Raw genomic sequence first — 25037 nt, 5'->3', positions numbered from 1 at the left:
TAAGATATGGAACCAACCCAGATGCCCCTCAGTAGATGAATGGATCAAGAAAATGTGGTATATGGTATATATACACAATGGAATTCTATGCCTCCATCAGAAAGAATGACATTGCCCCATTTGTTAGGAAATGGAAAAACTTGGAAAAAATTATATTAAGTGAAGTAAGCCAGGCCCAAAGAAACGTAGGTCCCATGGTTTCCCTTATTTGTAATATCTAGTATATGTATGAGTCAAGCGGAAAAGGTCAGATAATGTGATGTCAGGAAAATGAACCCTTAGATGTGTATTTTAATGTTTTTTTTCTTTCATGCATGTGTTTCTAACACATTTATAAGATTATCTCTTTGTTGCTTTGTATGTCCCTCCCCCACAGTATAACCCCTGCTTTCACTATATTTGATGTCAGTATAACTTGTGGAGGAGATGGGGAAAAACCAGTTGTTTGAGGATACAGGTGGACCTGTTGCAACAATGAGAAGTACAAGTTGTCATGTCCAAAACGAGCTTTACAACGTTGGTGTGGGGGGAGGGGGGGGAGGGGAAGGAGAAGGATTGGGATTAGGGGGGGAGGGGGGAGGCTGGGAAGGGATGTGAAGGATAAACAAAGGAGGAGGCTGCAATGCTTGGTAAGAAATGTACGCATTATCCTGCCCATGTAACTGTAACTCCTCTGTACAGTATGTTCACAAATAAAATTAAATTAAAAAAAAATTTCTTGTCTTTTATGTTCTTATTCTTTTAGGTTTCTTTAGTTCCTGCTTAGCTAGAGTAAAATCTTAACTGTTACTTCTTTTTTTCTGTGCCAGTCCTGAAGCTTGAACTCAGCAACACCAGCTGGTAGCTTTCACTCTTAGTCAGGAGGCTAAGATCTAAGCGTAACAACAGTTCAAAGCAATCCCCAGCAGGATAGTTTGTGAGACTCTCCTCTCCAATAAAAAAACAAACAAACAAAAAGCTAGAAGTGGAGCAGTGACTCAATGGTGGAGTGCTAGCCTTGGACACAAAAGCTCAGGGAAAGCACTCAGGCCCTGAGTTCAAGCCCCAGGACTGGCAACAGAAAAAGAAAAAGAAAGTAAAGGTGGGCATATGGCTACCAGCTAGGCACTACGCAGAGTACCAAGCCATGTGACTAAGGTCTGGACTGTGGATAGGGACAAAGTTCGCAAGGACACACACAACAATGGTTCAGATGCTTGAACCATTTAGATGGAGCTCCATCATTCAAAGTGGCACTTTGTCTCCTTCACTCAGACTGTGAGTCAGACCTGACAATGAACGACAAAAACAGAAACCCGAAGAGTCTTGAAGATGGCATATTTAGCAAAAGGGAAAAAACCCTTGATCCTTACACAACTCTGAAGAGCTGCCTACCAGTTCAACTTAGGAGAAAATTAACTTTTTATCGTGGTTAAGTCACTGGTATTTGGTTCCTTTAAAACAGCTGAACTAACACAGGTGTGTGATAGCCCCTTTATCGTTTATATTGTTTTGAGATATGAGTGATGACCCGGAATTTATCTGTTGTTGTTGTTTTTTGGCAGTACAATCTAGATTTGATATCAGGTTACTACTCAGTGCGTTAAGGCTTAGTTACTTTATCTCAACCAGAAATATAGACCGTGATAAATTCTCTCTAACCAAGGTAATACTAATCATTAGTATCACTTTACTTGTGAGGGAAATGGGAAAACAGGGAAACAATGGCTTAGAAAGCAAAGTGGTGGACTTATGAAACGAGGATTTAAACCATGTCAGTATGAATCTAAAATCCACTTTATTAATTTTCCACTACAATATTTAAGTAGTATTCTCCATAAACAAGTAGATTAACTTCCTTTTCATCAATACATTTGTCCCTCAAAGATATAAGCAGTCTGCTTCAGAGCCTGTCTTAATCACTATAGTATTTGTTGAAAACATGAATAAAGTACAACTCCAGGACCTATGCAGACTCACATTACTGAAAATAAGGCAGATTTAATCCAGTTTAAGAGTCTTTGGTTCTCAAGTACTCTTTGGTCCCCAAAAAACAACTAAAATAATATATTACGCACTAGCATTTTAAAATTTATCTCATTTTCAAACACCAAGTGCTATGGGTCTCCTTATACACCTTCTATAGATGAAGAAATCTGAGACACAGCATTAAGAATCTTGCTTCAAGTCTCCATCCCTTAAGTAGCAGGACAGGTATTCAAACTCAAGTCTCTGCAGCTCTAGGATAATCCCTTAAAATTTGCACTTGGTTGTTTAGTTTTTAGATTATAATATTGTCAACACTAAGAATCAAGAAAACTGTCAAAGGCTTTTGAACACGAGAAAATTTGAGCACAAGAAAAACATCAGATTCCAGCAGATCTCAAGCCAAGTAAATCGGTGCCACCTTTGATGATAATGTAGCAAGCAGGCATTTCCTAATCTCTGACTGCATTAAATCCCTTCTAAGGAGTTTCCCCACCATTACACTAGCTGCGAGTTTCTCTTGATTTCTCATGATCTATGATGGACATAGCTCCATTAGCTTAAACTGTGAGGTGTCAGCAACAATGTAAAATCCCTATTAAGAGAAAATGAGAGGAAAAAAAAGAAGAGCAATAGCTATTCCAATAATACAGGTATAAGGAGCCTGGACCTGCAGGTACCCTCCCTGAACATATGCTGAACCTATTCTGCCTAATTTACCTGTAAAATGTAGGAAATATCTTTAAGCAATTTGAGCTTCCATGCTTTTATCTATCAAATGGAGATAACTTTACCTTTCAAATGCTGAGAACTACAAAGCAGAATATACAAGTACTGGAATAGTACTGGACACCAGTATCAATACTACCATTATTCCCATAATTATGTACAGAGAAAAAAATTACATATTCATTTATAGGCACTTGAGAGATTCTTGACTTTTTTTTCTTTATGACATTACTGGAGTTTAAACTCTACGCTTCCCGCTATCACTTGGCTTTTTTGCTCTACCTCTTGAGCCACATCTCCACTTCTGGCTTTTTGGTAGCTAACTGAAAGTAAACATTTTACAGATTTGTCTGCTTCAGCTGGCTTCAAATTATAATCCTTAGCTCTCAGCCTCCTGAGTAGCCAGGATTATGAGCATAGCTGTTAATCAAGTGAGAGATCCTTTAATAAAAAGAACATATCTGTAATTACCTTTAATGTTTTTATGCCTTTACATTTTACAGTCCTGTAACTGACATATCTATATTAGTGTCTTAGGATGTCACTGGAAACTGACATCCAACATCTTCTGTAAGTAGACAAACAATTTTGTGAACAGTTAAGATAACTTACTAAAATGAAGCAAATTAATACTCCATTAGATAGTATCAAACACCTACTATGCACTCAACATTATGCAATATTCTATAAGGGAAATAAAGGATCTTAACCCTACTACTCTTAGTAAGTGTGAAACATTAGACAACAGAAAACATGTATCTTACAATAGATAAATATAGCAAAAACACAAGTAAATGTCAGTGAATAGCACGTAATTCTGGAAGGAAGAAATTTCAAGTACCATAAACATTTATGAGATCAATCTAAAGAATAAAATTTTCTCTGATATGTTAGTATCACTACTAATGCCAGTTTTAAGAGCAAATCTAAATGATTGGTATATTGTACTATCTAATACTATTAATAAATGTTAACAAAAAAAGGAAAGAATTATTTGATAATTTTTACTATCACTTACTGTTGCTATTTTGGTGCTGAGAAAGTGCTCTCTTTCTTCATCTACCATAATTTCATGTCCAGTTTTAAATAATTCAAGCATTTTGGGAATGTCTCGGCCAATGGAATCTGGTTAGAAAGGTAAAAATGTCCAAAATCATCACAACATCTCAACAAGTAGCAAAATTTACTGAATGCGATAAACATGTATCCCACGTGAAGTTATATAGCAAGTGAGTTATGGCAGCTCATTAATACACAGATGGCTAGAGAAAATGGCACAAAAAAAGACCTAAGAACGGAACTTGAATCTCCTGGAGCTAAATTCAGACTATTCTATTAATACTGTGATGCCCCTGCTGAATATTAAAAGTAAGAATATTAAAAAGTAAGAAACAAGGTGGGGATACCACCAAGGTGGAGATATCACACTCCATGGCTGCCCCAGCCAGAGTTCCTTCAGAGAGACAATGTGAACCTAGTGTTGTACAGAGCACAGCACAGCTGAGCAGATGTTCAGATGGCCTCAGGGGCACATAAGCCAAAAAGAAAAGCAACTGCCCACAGAAGCTTACTATCTAATTGGAGTCTGAGGCACAGAGATAGAACAATTACTGTAAACACTGTTTTTCCAATGTAGCTGAGTATTAAACAGTCCGTCACAGTACAACAAACAGTAAAATGCTAATAGTGACACACCTGGTTAAACTACTCACATATCTACTTCTTTACTTAGGTTTTTTCCAGCCAGCCTGGCCTGGAACTTGTGATCCTCCTGCTTCTACCTCCTAAGTGTTGGGATTATTGGTGTGTACCACCGTGCCTGGCTCACAGATGTATTTTTTCAGTTACATTTTCATAGAAACAGCGTGTTGTATTTGAGCATGAGAGTTATTTGGTGACATCTAAATACATCTACAATGCTGTGTTCCTTCTTGTCACTACAGATAAGTCTCTCTGTTTCTACCAAACAGTCCTCATTTGTGTATCGAAATTACCTCTACTTACCTATGAAGATACTGCTTTTTCTCTTGTCTATACTATCAAATTTCCCAGCTTTCCTAATAATCCACATTAGCTTACAAAGTTTTCTATGAAATGTTATCTCAAACAATATTTCACATTTCCTTTAACCATGTAATACACTTCTGAAGTACATTAAGTTTTTTAAAAAAGAAAAAGCTGTCTATCATTTCTGTCTCTTCCTTGCTTCCATTTTTCCTTATACCTACTTTATTTTATTTTTGGTCAGTTGTGGGGCTTGAACTCTAGAGATGGGTGCCGTCTCTGAGCTTTTTTCACTAAAAGCTAGCACTTTACCACTTTGAGCCACAACTTTAATCAGGTTGTCATTTCCATTGCTTCACTGAAAATAATCTTATCAAGGCTGTCAATGCAATAGTCATTTCTCAGTGTTTGAGTGACCATCAATAGCAGTTCACGTTCTAAAACACATTCTCACTGGCTGTCCAACTGCATTCTCAGTGGCCACTTTCATTTAGCTGACTCTCACAGTTTTTACTACCTCAAGATTCATCATCTGACCTCTTCTCTTGTATCCTTGCATATTTCCCTAAGTGATCTCATCCAAACACATGGCTTTCATGCCAAGTAGCCACTCATAATTGCTAAACATACATCTCAGTCACTATCTTTCTCATGGTTTCCAACCACCTATTTGATAACTCCACCTAGACGCAAACAGGTAATTAGTAAAGGTGTAAATGTGACATATGCTTGCTAAAAAAATGTACAAATGAGCTCATAATTTGAAGTTTGATACCATAGTAACAATGTGTAGGTCATAATGTGCACATTTACCAGAACCTACTTTGTGCTAATACATGATAACTTTGGACCAGTTGACTCTCCCCTCTCCTGACCCATTCATTTGTGATAGCATTGTTAGGTCCAAACCTCCTTTCCTACTAGTATCATTACCTTTAAAAAACTATTCAGTAGGCTATTCGAGACCAAAATTAGGGCATCATTCCAGATTCTTTCCTCATATTTAATCAATTACTCCTGTTAACTCTACCTCCTCAATATCCTAACCAGCCTTCCTCTTTATCTTCATTGCCACGGCCAGGTTCTTTCCAGCATCTTTTTACTAGCCTAGTGCAGTAACCCTCCTCACTCGTATCAGTTCAAGTCTCGCTGTACCACTTATACATAGCCCAGAATAGCCATGCGCCATGCCAGTAAAGACATTTTCTCTCTCTCCTTTTTTTTTTTTTTTTTTGGTCGGTCATGGGGCTTGAACTCTGGGCCTAGGCGCTGTCTCTCAGCTCTTCAGCTCAAGGATAGCACACTACCACCTGGGCCACAGTGCCACTTCTGGTTTTCTGGTGGTTAATTGGAGTTTCACAGATGTTCTTGCCTGGACTGGCTTTGAACCATAATCCTCAGATCTCAGCCTCCAGAATAGCTAGGATTACAGGCGTAAGCCACAGTGCCTGGCTCTTATCTCTCTCTTCTGAGCAACTGTTCTCAAAGGCTCCAATCCAAGCAGAAGATAAAATCTAATCTCCAAAGTATGGCTTGCAAAGTTCTCCAAGATCTGGTCAGCTGCCCATCACTATCTAACCCTATTAACCACAGCTATCTGATAAAACTTTGTGTACCAAATGATAGAAGGCTACTTAACAATTTCCTGAACATAAAAACTCGTAACTTTTTTACACTAATGAAAAACCATTTGCTTTTTCTGGTATGTAGTCCCATGCACGTTAGGAAAACAAAATGCCTATTCATGCTTCGCCCCTCAGTTTAATGGCTATCTTCTCTAAGCAATCTGATTCTACAAACTAGTTCCTCATTCCTCTCAGTAATTTGTATATTTTCTATTAATACATAATTGCATTTTAGCATAGCAGTTTGTCATATTTCTCATCTCTTAATGTGTACCTTCTAAAAACTGAGAAATGTCTCTGCATCTTTCAATTGCAGTACTAAGTACAATGCCTGACACATAGATACTCAACAACTGTCCACTTAGTTGACAAATGAGTTTTAAAGGAGGAAATGAGATATAGATATGAAAAAAGCATATTCTCCTAAAGTAATTGTGAAGAATTAAAAGCTATTTTAGGAATTGTAGGGTGTTAATCATGTTTAACATTAGTCCACATATAGTCTGAACTTTTTATATACTAAGTTTATACAAAGCTTCGCACACATTATCATAGAACCCCCATAATAATGGGGGTAGATGTAGATAAGCACATATTAGGAATATTAAAAGTTTGCTTAAGGTCACGGTGAGTAATACAGTCAAGGTTGAGGGATCTATGTTAATCAGAACTCCATTCTGTTTTTCAAGGTAGCCAAATGTTAAGTTGTCATGGTTACTCTAGGACTTCGTTGTCCCTTAAGGCTACATAGCTGCTCTCTCTTTATGCTTTTATGCTCTCCTATTTCTCTCTTTTTTCTTTCTCTTTCCCTTTCTTTTCCTCTAATTCTCCCTATTCAGTGTCCATACAGAACATAACCAATACTGAACTACATGAACTGGTACTGCAACCTGATGTACATTTCTCTTCTTTCACAAGGACAACAAAGATGGAATAGTTAGTGACAAAGAAGGTTAATGAAGATTGTACATGCAGCAGCTTCAAGAAACAGAGAAAGGGCTGGGAAGGTGGCTCAGTGGTAGAGCACTTGCCTTGCATGCTTGAGGCCCTGGGTTCAATTCCTAAGCACCACATAAGCAGAAAAAAAAAGCCTGAAGTGGCGCTGTGACTCAAGTGCTTAGAGCGCTAGCCTTGAGCTGAAGAGCTGAGGGACAGCGCCCAGGCCCAGAGTTCAGGCCCCATGACCGGACCCAAAAAAAAAAAAAAAAAAAGAAACAGAGAAAACTGAGAATGACATTTGAATATATATGTGGGAAAATGAGACCTCTTATTATAATTGAGAGCATACTTTACATGAGAATTTCTGTAAGAAAAAATAACATCTGGTAAGGAGACGAAGACAACCAATTGCTGAAGGCTACTTATTTTTAAAACTGATATAAAACAAGAAACAGAACTAAGATTATAGCTAACAAGGATAACAGAATCAAACGAAGGTTGGAAGGACATCTGCAGTTTTGTTTTAACTAGATAAATCTGAGCATGAATGACTGCTAAAATTACAGCAGTCTAACTGTAGAAAAGCAAACAGCGATGGCTGCTGGCAGCTCATGCCTGTAATCTTAGCCACACAGGAGGCTGAGATCAGAGGATCGCAGTTCAAAGCTAACTCAGGCAGGAAAGTCTGTGACACTCTTTATCTCCGATTAACCACCAGAAAACAGGATTTGGCACTGTGGCTCAAAGTGGTGTAACTTACTAGCCTTGAACAAAAAGAACTCAGGAACAGCACCTAAGCATCAAGTTGAAACCCCATGACTGACAGAAGAAAAGAAAAGGGATAGTTTCATGATATTAAAGACCTTATATGTTATGTTCACAGCCATCACCATCACATCCAAAGTTTGGCATAAGTTAAATAGTACAATTATTAGTAGTACAATTATTCCAAAAATTCTAAATTATAATTAGTACAGTTATTCCAAAAAATTCTAAGTTATAATTAGTACAATTATTCCAAGGACGTCTAAGTTATAATTAACCACATTTCATGGCGAGGTTAATCCAATATATCTACAAACTGAATGCTGCACTAAATGCTCACTTACTATAGAAATAATTTAAACTATCTGCTATGGGTCAGGTACTATGTGAGGCCATGAAAATACAGAAACAGATAAAATTACGACACATTTGGGCTGGGCACCAGTGCTCATGCTTGTTATCCTAGCTACTCAACAGGCTGATATATGAAGATTATAGTTCAGTCAGTCTGGGTAAGAAAGGCCACAAGATTTTATCTCCAATTAACCACCAAAAAGCCAGAAGTAGAACTGTGACTCAAGCGACAGAGCACTAGCCTTGAACAAAAAGGCTAAGGGAGAGAGCTGAGGCTCTAGTTTAAGCCCTCACATTGGCATAAAAACAAAAACAAACAAAAAGAGGAAGAACTAAGTGCACATCACAAGTAAAGAAAAAATACAGACAATGGCAGGGTAAGTTCTAAAGAAGAGTACTGAGGTACAATAATGAAAAATTAATCTCCACTTCCCATTCAATATTTTATCTTAGGAGATCTCTTTGTTTAAGATATTTGACTAAGAAAACAAGCCAGACAAATAAGCAGAGAGCACTGCAGGCAGATGGAGCAGTAAGTGCAATGACTTTAAAAAAGAAGGAAAGAGGAAAAGACATGAGAGACAGAGAGACAAGCTGTGTGTGTGTCTGTGTGTGAGTCTGTGTGTCAGTGTGTGTGTATGCAAGCAAGGCAATCACTACAATGAACCAAAGGAAACGCACACACACAGACACAAAAAGAGTGAAGAGAACCTGCTGTAAGATACCCATAATTCATCTAGAGTAATTACAGCAATACCTAATCACTGATAGACTCCTTCCCACATGGATCATTTTTTAAATTAATCCATGAGGGGGGAAATACTAAAAAAAAACTTTCAAAGAGATTCCATGCAACAATTCTGTTTCTGTATTTTTCCTCTTATAAGTAAACAGTTCTTTTTTTAAAAGAATGCAAGCAGTACTCAAGTACAGCATGTTATTTTAGGAAGCATTTTAAATCTGGATGGTTTTACAATCCATGAGTCTTAAGTACAATGAATAACAAATTCCTCACAGAAAGTAGTGTATCTGTGAATATCCTTTGGACAACACTCCAACTGAAATGCTTGTGTTGGTTCAAAGAGCCACATGTTATGAGATATATATTAGTGCAATTCTCATCTTCTTCTCATCTCCCTTTCTTTTACCTGCCAATAATTTTGCATGAGATCAAATAATTCAACTGGACTGGAAATACAGCTCAGTGGTAGAGTGCATGCTTAGCATGCACAAAACCAGTCTCAGCAACAATAAACTAAATAAACAATAAACTAAAAAACAAACAATGTCTATATATGCCATAGTACTTATCTTATCATGAGTTAAAATGCATAATAGAAAACTGAAACCATTAAGATAGTTTCTGGTAGCTTTGTTTAGTAAATGTTAAATAATTAAGACTAAAAATAAAATCTTTTAGAAGATTTTATTTAGAAGATCAAGAGAACATATCTATATTATAGATAAAAGATTTTTCAGAGGATACTTGCAGATGGTAAACAAGGTGATTAGCAAAATGAGACCAAATTTCCTTCAAAATAAGTTTTAAAAAACAATCTTTAAATTAGTTCTTATGAAACCAAAATTATTAAGAAAATAAGCCAGATGTGAGCTTGAAAAATACAGAACTTGTCTACAGTTATACAAGCAATTATAAGAAAATGAATAAAATCACAACATTAAGCCTATTGCAAAATACACACATCCAATCCAACCAATATGGCCATGCCCATTCCTGTTAGGAAAATGAGATAAGATGGGAAACTAATGAGCTCAGCTGCACAGGCTTGTTTATTTGCTTTCTATTTCATCTACTTGCTCAAAATGTAATTTCTATTTTACCCTAATGTCTTTTGCTGGCTTTAAGGGAATCAAATGTTCCTAAACAAGAATCTGAATAATCTCTAAAATGCACAATACAAGCTTTATTTGTTCTAAAGCACATCTGGTATACTGTTTCAACATTTTTGACAGGTTGTTTTTCTTCATGTTTAAAGAACACAAATGTTTTGCTATTTGCAGTTAAACAGATTATGTAGGGGTGAAAACAAAAGTTAGAAAAGGGAATAGGGCTGGGAAGGTGGCTCAGTGGTAGAGTGCTTGCCTCGCATACATAAGGCCCTGGGTTCGATTCCTCAGCACCACATAAACAGGAAAAGCTGAAAATGGTGCTGTGGCTCAAGTGGTAGATGCTAGCCTTGAGCTGAAGAGCACAGGGAGAGTGCCCAGGCCTAGAGTTCAAGCTCCATGACCAACCAAAAAAAAAGAAAGAAAGAAAAGGGAATGATCTGTTTTTACAAGGTTCTTTCTTAAGCAAATTGAGGGGACACATAGGTGATTGACCATGGTATATGGAAAGTGTGAATCATTAGAAAGTAGAAATAAAGTGAAATCCACAGATAAGAATTAACACTTTAATAGGACATTTGTCATTTGGAATAAACTATTTATTTAAAATCTTTCAAACCAAAAAGCAACAGTTTCAAATTTTGTGATGACCTTGGTTAACAATAAAATATACAAATTTAAAAAAAAACAAAAACTCAAGACTAAATAGAATCTAAAAGGACATGAAAAGTAGTAAAGGTAACAAAAGTAATGTTTACGACAATCCAGTTCATTATGCAAAGCAAGGAGTTAGATGAACAGATATATTCAATATTCATTTCAACTTTAACTGGCTATATTTAGAACTATTTGTTTTGCTCTGATTGAATTTAATTAAAAACAAAAAATATAAAAATGTTTTTCATCAAATCTGACTGCAATTTTTGTTTGTTTTTTGCGCCAGTCCTAGGGCTTAAACTCAGAATCTGGGTGCTGTCCTTGAGTTTTTTTGTTCAAGCTTAGTGCCCTACCACTTGAACCACAGCTCCACTTCCAGCCTTTTGGTGGTTAATTGGAGATAAGAGCCTCATGGACTTTCTTGCCAGTGCTGGCTTTGAACAACGATACTCAGATCTCAGTCACCAAGTAGCTAGGGGCATGAGCCATCAGTACCTGTTGTGTAATTCTAGTTTAATTGTTAAATAAGGTTCAATTTCAGGTCTTACTTCCAAAAGACTATAAGGCTGATTCCATGACAACAAACACTACTACAATGAAAACCCTAATACATGTTCAAAGTCTCAGTCCTATATCTAATTACGACACATGATTCATTGTAGGCTATTACAAATAAACAAAACTACAATATATCCAAGAGAAAAAAAAACACCTGAATTTGCTTTTAGCATAGATTATATAGAACTCCAGACAATTGTTAGTGGCTAGTATGTATGAAGAATTAGTTCAGTTAGAGTCGTAACTTCAAGACAAATCTATTTAAACAAATTCTAGAGTATCTGTTCTATATATCACCAAGTTTTATTCAAAATAATTCCTATCTCCACCAGATATTCACTGCCACATAAAGCAAGTGAACCTGTTCTGTAAGTAAACTTATTTTTCCTCACAAATGTATGTTTCCATTAATGATACCATTTATTAAGAGAAGTCCCTAGTCTCAATACCATTTGACTGTTTCTTTCTTCCCATCAACCAGTCCATTACTAACTACTTGGTCCAAGTCTTACTATCTTATCTCATTGTGAAAACCTTCATTTAAAGATGACCTTTACCAGTCTCTTGAAATTGCCCTCTAAATCAACTCCCTGCTTCTAGCTGAAATCTATGCCAATGCATCTCAGATTCTTCCCAGATTAAAGCGCAAAACAATAGATCATGTCATACCATATCACAAAACTTCTAAGACTAAGTTTATTAGTTCAGCCTTCAAAGTCCTTCTCAACACAGCATAAATCTACCTTTCCAACACCATTCCCCACTATTCTTTTCCATCTCAATGTAGAGGTACCATTCCCTGTAGTCAAAGAGAATTTACTTAGATTTCTTGGACCTAGCCTATAATTTCTTACTTCTATGACTAATGTATGATTAATATATTCCTTTTACTTAAAAGTAACATTCCCTTTAAACAATTCATCCAGTTATTCAGGCTACAGTTTAAATGCCACATCCTTTATGATGCCTTCCTTGTTCTCCACCTATGTGTAAACTCTTCCTCCACTGAACAACCACATCACCTTGTGAATTTATCAAATAACAGCCCCCATTTCATTACATGATTCTTAACTGTCTTACTGGATTTTGTAAAGATAAAAATATTAAGGGTAAATACTCCCTGAGCCATGCACTCATAAATACATTCATATAGAAATTGTATGAACATACTTTATATAAAGTATAAACATAATAAAATATTTTAACATATCTAAGTAAGTAATATGTTCATTTGGAACTAGACTATGATTTAAAGTTGTAAAGTAATTAGTACCTCAGATTCTTTTAGACTATCAATACTATTGCCAAGAGAAAAATTCAAATGCACATATTTCTAGAACAGAAAACCCAAATACTAGGTAGAACACATTATTTGTTCTGCATAAAAATTAACAGCTTTGTTTTCCAACTGAATAGAATCAAAAGGAAATTTATTGATAGCATATTGAAATAAGAATTGCCTCTTACTTCTACCAAACTTTGGATATCTTTTCTTCAGTTTCTTCCTTAAAGGATTAAGCTCAGGCATTATTTCAGGAACAGCTACATAAAAGTCTACATGAATTTCATCATCCAAAACCTGAAAATGAGAGGAGGGGAGAAGATAACCTTAGATTATATAGAAACACTTTATTTAACCAAAAATAGTAATTTCCACTTCGATTCAAAAGTCATTAAACACAAATACTTTTCATCAAACACAAGAATCATAGGAATACAATTACTTATTATAAAATCCATCAGAAGCAAAATATTTTTTACTTTAAAAAGTCACATCCATTTAAAAGAAAACAGTGGTTTTAATTCTTGCATGGGATTATTTTAGGCAGAAAGGTGATACAACATAGAACAGCACTAATTGAACACAAGTCCTACAACTCTTAAAGCTGAATTCAATACAGCCATTAAAACATAAGAAACGAACTGAAAATTGTGTAACAGTTCACATGCAAAAATAATAATCACCAGCTGGCAACCTCACTAGCAACCAATAGCTTTCTAAATTTAGAGCATCAAGAGAATCAAATCTATCATTATTTTTACAAGGAACTGAACTAAAAATTCTCCTTGCAACCAATAACTAAAAGACAAAAGGACAGTCAAAGACAAGTTTACTTACAATTCATTATCCATACTCTAGTCTCAGAAAAAATGGATTAAGTTTTTACGAATTGATTTGTCAGGCACTGGTGGCTCATATTTGTAATCCTAGCTACTTAGGAGGCTAAGATCTGAGGATCATACTTTAAAGAAGGACAGATCAAGAAAGTCTGTGAGACTTCAATTAACCTAGGGGGGAGGAGAGGGAGGTAGACAGAAAGTTGATGTGTAGCCAGGCGTAGGTGGCTCAGGACTATAATCCTAGCTACTCAGGAGGCTGAGATCTGAGGATCACAGTTCAAACCCAGCCCAAGCAGAAAAGTCCGTGAGACTCTTATCTCCAATAAACCATTAAAAACCGGAAGTGGTACTAAGGCTCAAGCGGTAGAGTGCTTGCCTTGAGCTGAAGAGCACAGGGATAATGCCCAGGCCCAGAGCTCAAGCCCCACGACCGACAAAACAAAAAAAAAAGAAAGTTGGTGTATATACCAGACTTCAGTGAGAAAGCTAAGGGACAGCATGTAGGCCCTGAGTTCAAGCCCCAGTATTGTCAGGAAGAAAAAAAAAAAGACCACCTGATTATCTCAAGCAAGTATCCAAATAGACTATTACTACTACTACTGCTACTACTACTACTACTACTACTACACTACTATACTTTATTCCATTTAAAAGTTTGATCAATTATGAAATGAAACACATTTTTAAAACCATATTGCCTAGGTAATAATTTCACCAACTTCTGGGGATGTTTTAGAGTTGTGGGATTTTGCAATCTTACCAAAATTTGCCAATCAAATCCTTGTTTTGGGTTACATAGTGACTCCTGAAAAAAGTAATACTGGCAAAATTAAGTAATGATTCTGAAATTTTATCTTCCTGTCTCTATTTTTTCTACCTTTATTACTTAAGTGGCATGCTCTCCTTAATAAATACAACTTAAATTCAATGAGTGTTTTTCATGTGCCATGAATTTTGCTAAATATTTTATGTGTCTTAATTCAATCAATCTTCATGACAATTTTACAAGGCAGGCACTAATACTGACCACACACTGTAGATAAGGAAGCTGAGCTCTCAGAGCGCGTGAGTCAGTATGCATATTCCTGAGAAACAGCCAAAACTCAAAGACAAGTTCTATGGGTATAGAGCCAGGACTCTCATTTTCAGAAATGTGAAAGCTGAGATAATTTGGAAATGCCAAAGAACTGTGTGAGTTTGCTATTCAAGGACCTAAAACTACTTCTTTTTTTTTTTTTTAATGTTATTGTAAGGGTGATGTCAGAGGAGTTAGTTACATAAGTAAGGTAATGAGTACATTTCTTGTAGAACAGTTACCCCTCCCTTCTTTTTTCCTACTTTCTCTCCTCCTCAACTTCCCTCCCCCCAAATTATAATGTTCATTTCCAACATAGTGCCATGAGTATCGCTGTTGCATTGGTTCACCCTAGCAGAGGTTCAAAATAGCTCTATAGCTATGTGCATATGACCATACAAAAGGATGCTAATAGAAATGAACTCCAAGATATGGAAACAAGTGGGGTTTTTTTCTTTGTTTTTGTTTTTTAATGTACTGCTTGAAGCTATTTACTTTTGTTTCTTTTTTGTTGTTGTTATTCTTTTGGTTTATCCCTTGTTGTCACTGTTTTTGATTTTGGTATCCTATGTCTTGTATATGTTTATTTGATGAGGGGAAGGGAAAGGGAATACAAAATGGTGAGACAAAGGACAAAGAGTGAACCAATGTAACAGCCTAAAACTAATTCTAAGACATGTTCTTTTAAATTAAATTAAAAATTATGTTTCAGTGTTATGCTATAATTAACCTTAAGATCGTGTCCTGGAATAATACAAGTCTGTGGATGGAAATTATGCTTTTATAGACAAGTAAGAACAAGAAACTGCTTTTAAATCTGAGCCAAGTAGATCTGTAATATTTCAAAATACCAAAAATATAATGAATTCATTAAAGTCTTATTCTAAGAACCAACTAAATGTCCAGTAATACTATCCTACCTTACAATTTGTAAGAGCTAAATAAAATAGCACATCACAGAAATAATGAATGGGAGCTAAGGGATCACTCAATGAAAAAGCTAGCATGTACAAGACTGTGGGTACAATCCCCAGCACTATAAAAATTAAATGAAAATTAAGTAAAAATACAGAAATGTACTTTTTCAATTATAGCCACAGTATTATTTACAAAATTTTATTGAAGGTGGGGGTGGGTGTGGGTGCTGGTGGATCTTGCCCATAATCCTAGCAACTCAAGAAGGTTAGATCTAAGTGTCACAATTTGAAGCCAGTCCAGGCAGAAAAGCCTATGTGATTCTCATCTCCAATTAACCACCGAAAAGCTAAAAGTGGAGGTGTGGCTCAAGTACAGCCTTGAGGAAAAAAGCTAAAAGAACAGCACTCAGGCCCTGAGTTCAAGTCCCAGGACTGGTACACACATATACAAAAATGTACTGATAGCCAGGCGCCAGTGGCTCATGCCTATAATCCTAGCTACTCTGGAGGCTGAGATCTAAGGATCATGGTTCAGAGCCAGCCCCAGCAGGAAAAGTCCATGAGACTCTTTTTTTTTTTTTTATTATGAAAATACCGTACAGAGGGGCTGGGAAGGTGGCTCAGTGGTAGAGTGCTTGCCGTGCATGCATGAGGCCCTGGGTTCAATTCCTCAGCACCATATAAGCAGAAAAGCCAGAAGTGGCACTGTGGCTCAAGTGGTAGAATGCTAGCCTTGAACTGAAGAGCTGAGGGACAGCGCCTAGACCCAGAGTTCAGGCCCCATGACCAACAAAACAAAAACAAAAACAAAAAAAAGAAAATACCGTACAGAGGAGTTACAATTACATGGGCAAAATAATGAGTCCATGAGACTCTTATCTCCAATTAACCACCAGAAAACTGGAAGTGGCCCTGTGGCTCAAATGGTAGAGTACTCACCTTGAGCTAAATAAAGAGCTGAGGGACTGTGCTCAGGCCCAGAGTTCAAGCCCATGACTGACAAAAATAAATAAATAAAAATAAAATTTAAAAAAGTATTTATATAAACTGAATTCCAACTAACATTAGAATAGTAAGCTTTCAAAGAAACCACTGAGTAACCTGCAGGCATATGCTGGTTCAATAACTTATACAGGTCCAAGCACAGTTCTGGGGGTCCTAAGGAGAAATTCTGCTCCTGGAATATCTTATATAGCACATAAGTTCAAAGTGTGTTTAATTTCCTTATTTGGATTACTTCCTCAAATATATTTCCTTTACTGAACTGAAGGTTTTGTAACATTTTCTGTTCCATCACCTTTTCTTCTTTGAGAAGTAACTTCTTAACACCTGAGGGCTGGCTGAGCCACTCCTCTAGCTTCAAGCTATTCTTATGCTTCCATGAAGAAAATAGATGGAAGGCAATCCACAAATTTCCTAAGTATAGTTAGCTTCCTTGTTCCAGAAACCAAGCAGTAATTTCAAATTCCCAAGCATTTATAACATGTTTATTTTGTTAATGATTAACATTTTTCAATAATTCTTTTTTTTCTCAGATGAAATCAAAGTTTTATTTTTACTGAAAGAAATTTAATTGCTTGTTTCATTATTATACTCAGATTCAGTGGCTTTTTCATGAAATATATCAGCCATTGCATGAACTGGTATATAATACAGACATGGCTCTTATCTTCATGAAGCCTACCACCTGGTGAGAAATATACATGATATCTGACTTGGATGGGTGATCTAAAAAGACACTGTAAGAAAGTGAAATATAGAACTAGATAAATGATGTTCAAAGAACTTTCAGTAAAGATGAAGTGTTCTATGGTCTATCTGATATTATGACCATTTAACAATTTCCTAAAATATAGCTAATGTGATCAGTGATGGATTTTAGGTTTAAATTCTTTTGAAGTTATTTAATACAAAAAGCAACACACTGGGAGAACAGTGAGGAAGAGATCACATTGTCAAAAAATAAATGTACTCATGTATCTGCAACCTTTTCTATACATCACCTTTATAATAACAATTTAAAATATTAAAAATAGCTTGGGTTGGGAAGGTAGCTCAGTGGCAGAGTGCTTGCCTTGCACGCATGAGGCCTTGGGTTCGATGCCTCAGTACCACATAAGCAGAAAAAGCCAGAAGTAGCACTGTGGCTCAAGTGGCAGAGTGCTAGCTTTGAGCTGAAGAGCTGAGGGACAGCGCTCATGCCGAGTTCAGGCCCCACAACCGATCAAAAAAAAAAAAAAAAAAGGCAGGTGGCCAATTACTAAAAGAAAAATCTAGCCAATGATGGCAGACACATATGCTGATACTTCCACAATGATACCATACAGGTGAGAAATGTTTATTTTTTCTATGATTAGTTAAGCAGAAGTGCACAGCACATACAATGATCTATAAAACTCACTACAGTAATCTGCTGTAGGATTGCAATCTAGTAGTTTAGTCCATTCCATACAGCCTACATATATTAGACCAGGTAACCTGAGTTTATATGTGTGCTTGTGATGTTTACAGGAGAAGATTCCATCTAACAGGATGTTTCAATAATTCTTTTAAAACCAAAGTAATATGCCAGAAAGAATAGGATACAGCCCCAGACTTGTCCTAGGACCTGTTAACCTAACCTCTTCCTGCTTCCCACTAATTCTGACTCTAAGACTTGTTTTAGAGAGTCTCTTTAAAATTGATTCCTAAGCCTCCAGGAAATTTAACATAGTACTAGAGTGAAAAGAATAAACAAACTACTAGCATTGCTGGGTCTCCTGAAAATATGAACCAAATTATAAGTTCAGATAAAAATCTGGATATGTGCCAAAGGATACATTTTCAAGACATATTTCCCTAGTCCCTCACTCAAAATCCAAATCTATAAAATCCATAATCCATAATCTAAATGATTAGATTTAGAAGAGGATATTATAAAGAATATTAAGAAATACTTTTTGTAATATTTTTGGGAATAACTATGTGCCTATTTTTCCAATCTCTTAAAAAAGATGCTATTCTTTTAAACAACGGTCCACAGAACTATTCTGTGCAAGCATGCAACATTCCTATTTGTCAGCCACCATGGCGGAGCCTATGTTGCTAGCCTAATGGGTATAAATGCTCAAAAGAACCAAAAGGAGCATACAGAGGTCAGATACAGTAGTTTATGGCTGCCACACACATCATACTTTCACTTCAAGGAAGCAAAACAAATACTTGATCTTGAAACCATGAACATCCATGTGAGCTATTTTTTATCTTATTTAAATCTCACACAAAATGACATTTTCTTAGCTTGATTTTGAGATTGAAAAAAAAGTAGGAAAATTTCCCTTGCCCTAGAAGCAATACTATTTATAAATAATGTAAGCCTAGTGATTAAGTTCCAAATGTAATAATAAGTGGATGGCAAAGATAACTGAACAATCTCTGTAACTAATAAGCATGAAAACACAGTACCTTCTGAATCAGATTACTTCCTCCGGCAAACGCAGCTCCATTTTCTTCCGCAATTTTCATCTCTAATTCATTCTACCAAAACGTTATAGTTTGAATATCAATATTTAGTTTTAAACAAATTCAGCAACTTTCAAGTATTTTGTAACAAATGTTACATTTTAGAATAAAAATATGTTTCATTCAAAACAAATTCAGCTTGTAGGTCATTAAAGTGTTTCCTACTGACAATGTTTCATTTAAGTGTATCCTACCAAAAATGGCATATGAGGAACCTACTAAGTGATAGAACTTACCGAACAACATGCTGCCTTCCAAAAGATATTACAAATTATATATATATATATATGTAAATATAATAAATGTATTTAACACCTTTCAAATATAGTAAGTTTTGCTAACTTCCAGACATTTTACAAAACCAATATGAGGCTTTTTTTAGTAGTGGTAGAACTGGGATTTTTTTTTTTTTTTTTTTTGTCGGTCGTGGGGCTTGAACTCTGGGCCTGGGCGCTGTCCCTCAGCTCTTCAGCTCAAGGCGAGCGCTCTACCACTTGAGCTACAGCACCACTTCCGGTTTTCTGGTGGTTTATTGGAGATAGGAGTCTCACGGTCTTTCCTGCCCGGGCTGGCTTTGAACCGCGATCCTCAGATCTCAGCCTCCTGAGTAGCTAGGATTACAGGCGTGAGCCACCAGCGCCCGGCCTTAGAACTGGGATTTTTAAACTCAGAAAGCCTCAAGTTTGCTAGGCAGGTGCTCTTACTATTGAACCCCACTTTCAGCCCTAATTTTTCTGGTTATTTTTGAAATAGGGCCTCACTCCCTGGGTACAATCCACTATGTTAGGTTTCCTATCTAGCTAGGTAACAGGCATGCACCACTATATACAGTTCTCCACTGAAAACTCATGAACTTTTCTGCCCAAGTTCGCCTCATTAATTGCAATCCTCCCAATCTCAGCCTCCCAAATAATTAGTATCACAGGTATGAGCCAGTGATGCCCAGCAATTTTTAAAGAAATTAAAAAGCCAAATTTTAGTCATTTCTCAAAAGCTTAAAGTTTATTTTTTCAACATGTTCCATTTGTCATTTTGTTTTGCTGCAAACTTTTTCCCTGCCTCAGTTACTAAAATGTTGTAGCATTCCAACAACTATATTCGCCTCTTTTCTGAGAAGAAAGTAGTTTCTTCCTTGACAGTAAGGAAGAGAATACACACGTCTCACATTTGAACTTTAATGGAAAAGAAACAAAACACAAATTCACTAACACGTTAAAAACAAATGTTCATACAAAGTCTATACAGCAAGGTTCATGCTGGACCTTGCTGCTTCTATAGCAAGGGTAGTTTGCCTTTTGTGTGTGTGTGTGTGCGTGTATGTGTGTGAGCCAATAGTAAGGCTTGAACTTAGGGCCTGGGCACTGTCCCTTTAGTTGTTTCGCTCAAGGCAGGCACTCTACTGCTTGAGCCACAGTTCCATTTCATGATTTTTTTGGTAGTTAATTGTAAATAAGAGTCTCACAGACATTCCTTCCTGGGCTGACTTTGAACTGCAATCCTCAGATCTCAGCCTCCAAAGAAGCTAGGATTATAGGCGTGAGCCACTGGCAGACAGCAAAGATAATTTTTAATTGTGGCTTGTGAGGTGCCACAGCACTGTGTGATCACACTGCTGTAAAATAACCCTACTGCTCTTTGAGCAAAAAAGTTTGACTAGGAAGCAGAAGTTCCATAGGAATAATCTATACTTCTCTTTCATGTCTTATGAGAAATATAATGTAGTGGGCCAGCAGTGACCAGAGTCCTATTCTACATGAGCTCATTCTCATCTGTGTTCAGCTCCAAATGGAAGACTAAGGTGAATACGAAAATTTTCTCCGATTCTATTCAGTTAGTCTAATCATTAATATGACTTGAAAACAAATTAAATTATATAAATAGTTGACCAAAGTTACTTACCCCTGTAAATACAGCAACCGTATTCATCTCTGAAGCAAATGGGTATGGAAAACTAATAACACTTGCAAATGGCTCCACTTTTTTCTAAACATGCAACAGAGGGAAAATAAAAAGTTCATCTTTCCTATTATTTCTGCCAGTCATAAAAAAACAGAACTGACACATTTAGTTCTTGGGCTTTTTTCTGTTTTGTTTTAATTGGATGTCATTCTGCTTTTCTGTAGCGTCCTGCCTCAGCCTCCCTAACACTGGGATTACAGGTACCTACCACCACACTTGATTCATGTTTTCAGTTCCTTAATTCCACATCAGGTCCTCATGTTAAGTCACTGATTACAATTCAAAGCTCAAAGTATTGTAATTCTTTTTTAGGAAACCAAAATTATGTCTCTCCAGCCTCACACTTCAATGGCATTTGGTCCAGCAGATTCTAGTCCTCATGTGTCTAAAATGTTAACAGGTATATTTACACATCTGTGTCTGCCCAGCACTGCTACAATGTAGCCTTTATGGATGTTAACACTTTGCTACCTAGAATTAATTTTTTGAAAAACATTTCTAAATGTTAATAATTTCTAATAAAAGGAAAACATGAGTAGTATAGCTGTGTACAACGAACAACAGATAATATCCAGTTGATCTGTCACCCCCAAGGTCCAAGACTGCTCTAAACAATTAAACATAGAATACCATATCTGAAAGGTTCTTCTACAACGGTCTATTTTGAAATATCCTGTATTATCATCACTTTTAGATATGCTTGGAAAGTAAACTGGAAAATCCAGAATAAGTAATGAAATGCTGTATTAGGAACCCTAATACAGGTAAAGATAGCCTCAGAACTAAAATGCTCTGTTAATTTGATCAAGAACCTATGTAGACATGAGGTTCAGATCCCTCAGGGAGACTTCATTCATTCACTCATCTATTCATTTGTTCATGTAGTTATTTACAGACACTCTACCATATGAGCCATTCTACCAAAGATTTCTTTTTCTTTCCTTTGACTTTTTGCCTTTTTTTTTTTTTTTTTTTGTGGTACTAGGATGTAGACATAGGGCCTTGAGTTTCTAGGCAGGTGAGCTACTGTTAAGCTCTGCCTCTAAGCCTTCTTAGAGACTGCATATGAAAACAAGTTCTAAACTACATAGTTTTGAGTGGCCTTAGAATTTGGAAGAAAGAAAAGGGATTGTTTCTCGAATAAAGCATTGAAGGATTGTATTTTTAGAAAAAAACTAATTTTAACGGGAGACATCCTCCTGAGGATTTCTCAAGACAAAAAGACAAATTCTTAGGCACACCAGCCTTGAGCACAGAAGCTTAGAGACAGTGCCTGGGTATGGAGTTCAAGCCCCAGGACCAGCACAAAATAAAAATAAAAATTAGATTTCTTATGGGAGAAACTTAGAAAATTTAGGGCTCAAGAGTACTTTAAGACCTCAATGATAATGCAGTGTTAATTTCTTGCTTGTTTCATGAAGAAAAATCTTCTGAAGAAGTCCAATATAAAGAGATAAAACAGAGAGGCTCTGATTGAGGTTAAGAGTGAGGAGTGTACAACCTCATCTATGACAACTTAGTCTCAAGACTCCAATGAACACAATATAGCTAATCCAAAGCCCTCTTTTACAAAGGAACACAACCCAGACAGCTTAGGTCACATTTCTAAAACAACAATGATAACTCAATTAATTTTAACACTACCTTTGTTGAAAGTTATACTAGTGATATTCAAGAGAACAGGAGATATATGTATAGCAATTCTCCAGTGTTTTCGGTATTATACTTGGAAAACTAAAAAAACAAGCAAATATTTCCATACTGAGGCACAAAAAGCGCATGCGAATTATTTTTTTTTGTTTTTAATTTTATTGTATTGTAAAGATGCTATATAGAGGGGTTACAGTTACATGAGTAAGGCAAGGAGTACATTTCTTGTTGAGCATGGTTACCCCTTCCCTTGTTCCCCCACTCCCTCCTCCATCTCTCTTACTCCTCTCCCCACCCCCACAAAGTTGTAAAGTATACATCTAGGATAATTTTATCAGATGAGCAGAAAAGCTCAAAAGCTACATACATATGAGATGATGCTTAGTGAAATGAAACCCAAGACATGAATACAAGAGGTCTTTCTGTGTTGTTGTTTTTATGAACTATATGATTTTTTTTTGTTTCCTCTGTATGGTATATCCTCTGTTGTCAATGTACTTGCTTTTGGTGTCCTGCATCTTGTATACACATTTGTCTAATTTGGGGAGGTGAAGGGGAATAACAAAATGCCAAAACAAGGACACAGGATGACCCACTGCAACAATCATACCCACAAGACAGTATATTAGTAATGAACTTTTTAAAAAAATTATTATGGAAGGTCAGAATTTTTAAAGTTAAGAACATTCATATAGCCATTTCCCAAATAAACTTATTTAATGAGGTCTACATACCTTTTTCCCAAGTGCCATATCCAATGTCAAATCAAGATAAACACCTTGCTTTGGATTAGTAAAGTCTAGAATTTGATATTTCTTCAGTAAGTGGATAGCTTTGTCAACCTCATATATCTGCCTTGGGTATAAGCGTTTTAAATAGACATCATCCTCAGGTTCACCTTCCATGTAGCGGTATGATTTTATTTTTTCTATCTCATCTAGTCTTTCAACAGATGTTTTTTCTTTGGTATCTTTTCTTGTTTTCTTTTCACGCCTTAAAAAAAAGATACATTCAAGATAAATTATAAGAACATGTATTCTAGGAATGTTTTTTAATTGACTATTGCTAATTGATGTAAGACAGCAAATAACAAGGATAACGTTTATTTTCATTCAAGAGCATAGTTTTTTTTTTGTTCTCATTCAACACATATTAAGTAAACTTTGGTACACTTTGATATAGTCAGTAGAAGTTAAAGACACTGAATAAAAAAAAAAAAAAAAAAGACGCTGATGCTGCTCTTCAGATACTTACAAAGGCCTGGAGGAAATGTACTGGCAGACAGATAAGTTCAATGTAATGCCATCAATACTATGAGAGCCTTATCATAGTCTTATGAAGAAATTTAACCCACCTTGGAGATTAGAAAAGATCATGTCTTCCAGAACTGACATGACTTTTATAGTCAATTGTGAAGTATATGAACTTAGCCTTGATATGCATCCAAAAGAAATAAAATACATATCCGCATAAAAACTCTGAAATAAATGTTCGTGATAGTATTATTTATAATAGCCAAAAGATAAAAGCAATACAAATGTTCACCAACTGATAAATGGTTATGTAAAATGTGGTATATTCTCATGATGCTAAGTAAGAGACATCAGTCACAAAAAAGAAAAAACATATTGCATTATCCCATTTATACAAATGATCAAGAATGGCAACTCTGAACACAGTGGCTCATACCTAAAATCTTTGCTATTTAGGAAGCAGAGATCAGAAGGACTGCCAACAAGGCAGAAAGTTAACAAGATCCCATCCCAATCAGTAAATGAGCATGAAGAGTGTGCCTATAATCCCAAGCACACAAGAGTCATAGGCATAAAGAGTATAATTCTAGTCTGGCCTCAGGCAAAAAAAAATGTAATCCTCTATCCAAAAGAGAGCTAGAGTAAAAATGGATTCAAGTGGTAAAACATCTCCCTGACAAGCACAGATTCTGAATTCAAATTCGAGCATCAGAAATATGCTAAAGAGACTAAAAGTAGATTTAGTGCTTGTCTAGGGCTAGGAAAAAGGTTGGAAGAATGAAGAAGACAGGCTATTTTGGAAGAATGAAAATGTTCTAAATAAAATATTGTGGCAATGGTTGTACAAGTCTATGAATTATACAGTATATAAATTATATTTTAATGAAACTGTTACTAAAAAACTGGAGTAAAACCAGGTGCCAGTGGCTCATGTCTGTAATCCTAGCTACTCAGAGGCTGAGATCTGAGGGTCATGGATAAAAGCCAACCTAAGCAGGAAAATCTGTGAGACTCTTATCAGTTAACTACCAAAAAAGCTAAAAGTGGAGCTATGACTCAAAGTGGTAGAGTGCTAGCCTGGTACAAAAACACTTAGGGACAGCACCCAGGCCCTGAG

General features: G+C 36.2%; 1 protein-coding gene across 1 annotated transcript in view; it reads right to left on the bottom strand.

Annotated features, from left to right (window-relative positions):
- Mrpl1 (mitochondrial ribosomal protein L1) overlaps positions 1-25037 on the bottom strand; it is a 60345-nt gene that overhangs the window by 19075 nt on the left and 16233 nt on the right. Inside the window, exons 3-7 of the mRNA XM_042678397.1 lie at positions 23402-23660; positions 20958-21041; positions 19002-19073; positions 12912-13023; positions 3713-3819 (exon numbers count right to left, since the gene is read on the bottom strand). Of these exons, the coding sequence (XP_042534331.1) occupies positions 3713-3819; positions 12912-13023; positions 19002-19073; positions 20958-21041; positions 23402-23660 (634 nt within the window). The remainder of the gene's footprint in view (positions 1-3712; positions 3820-12911; positions 13024-19001; positions 19074-20957; positions 21042-23401; positions 23661-25037) is intronic.

The sequence above is a fragment of the Dipodomys spectabilis genome, unplaced genomic scaffold, assembly GCF_019054845.1.
Source record: "Dipodomys spectabilis isolate Male_0828 unplaced genomic scaffold, ASM1905484v1 ptg000043l, whole genome shotgun sequence".
NCBI lineage: Eukaryota > Metazoa > Chordata > Mammalia > Rodentia > Heteromyidae > Dipodomys > Dipodomys spectabilis.
Note: the sequence above shows the minus strand (reverse complement) of the source record. Positions and strands in the feature narration are given on the sequence as shown.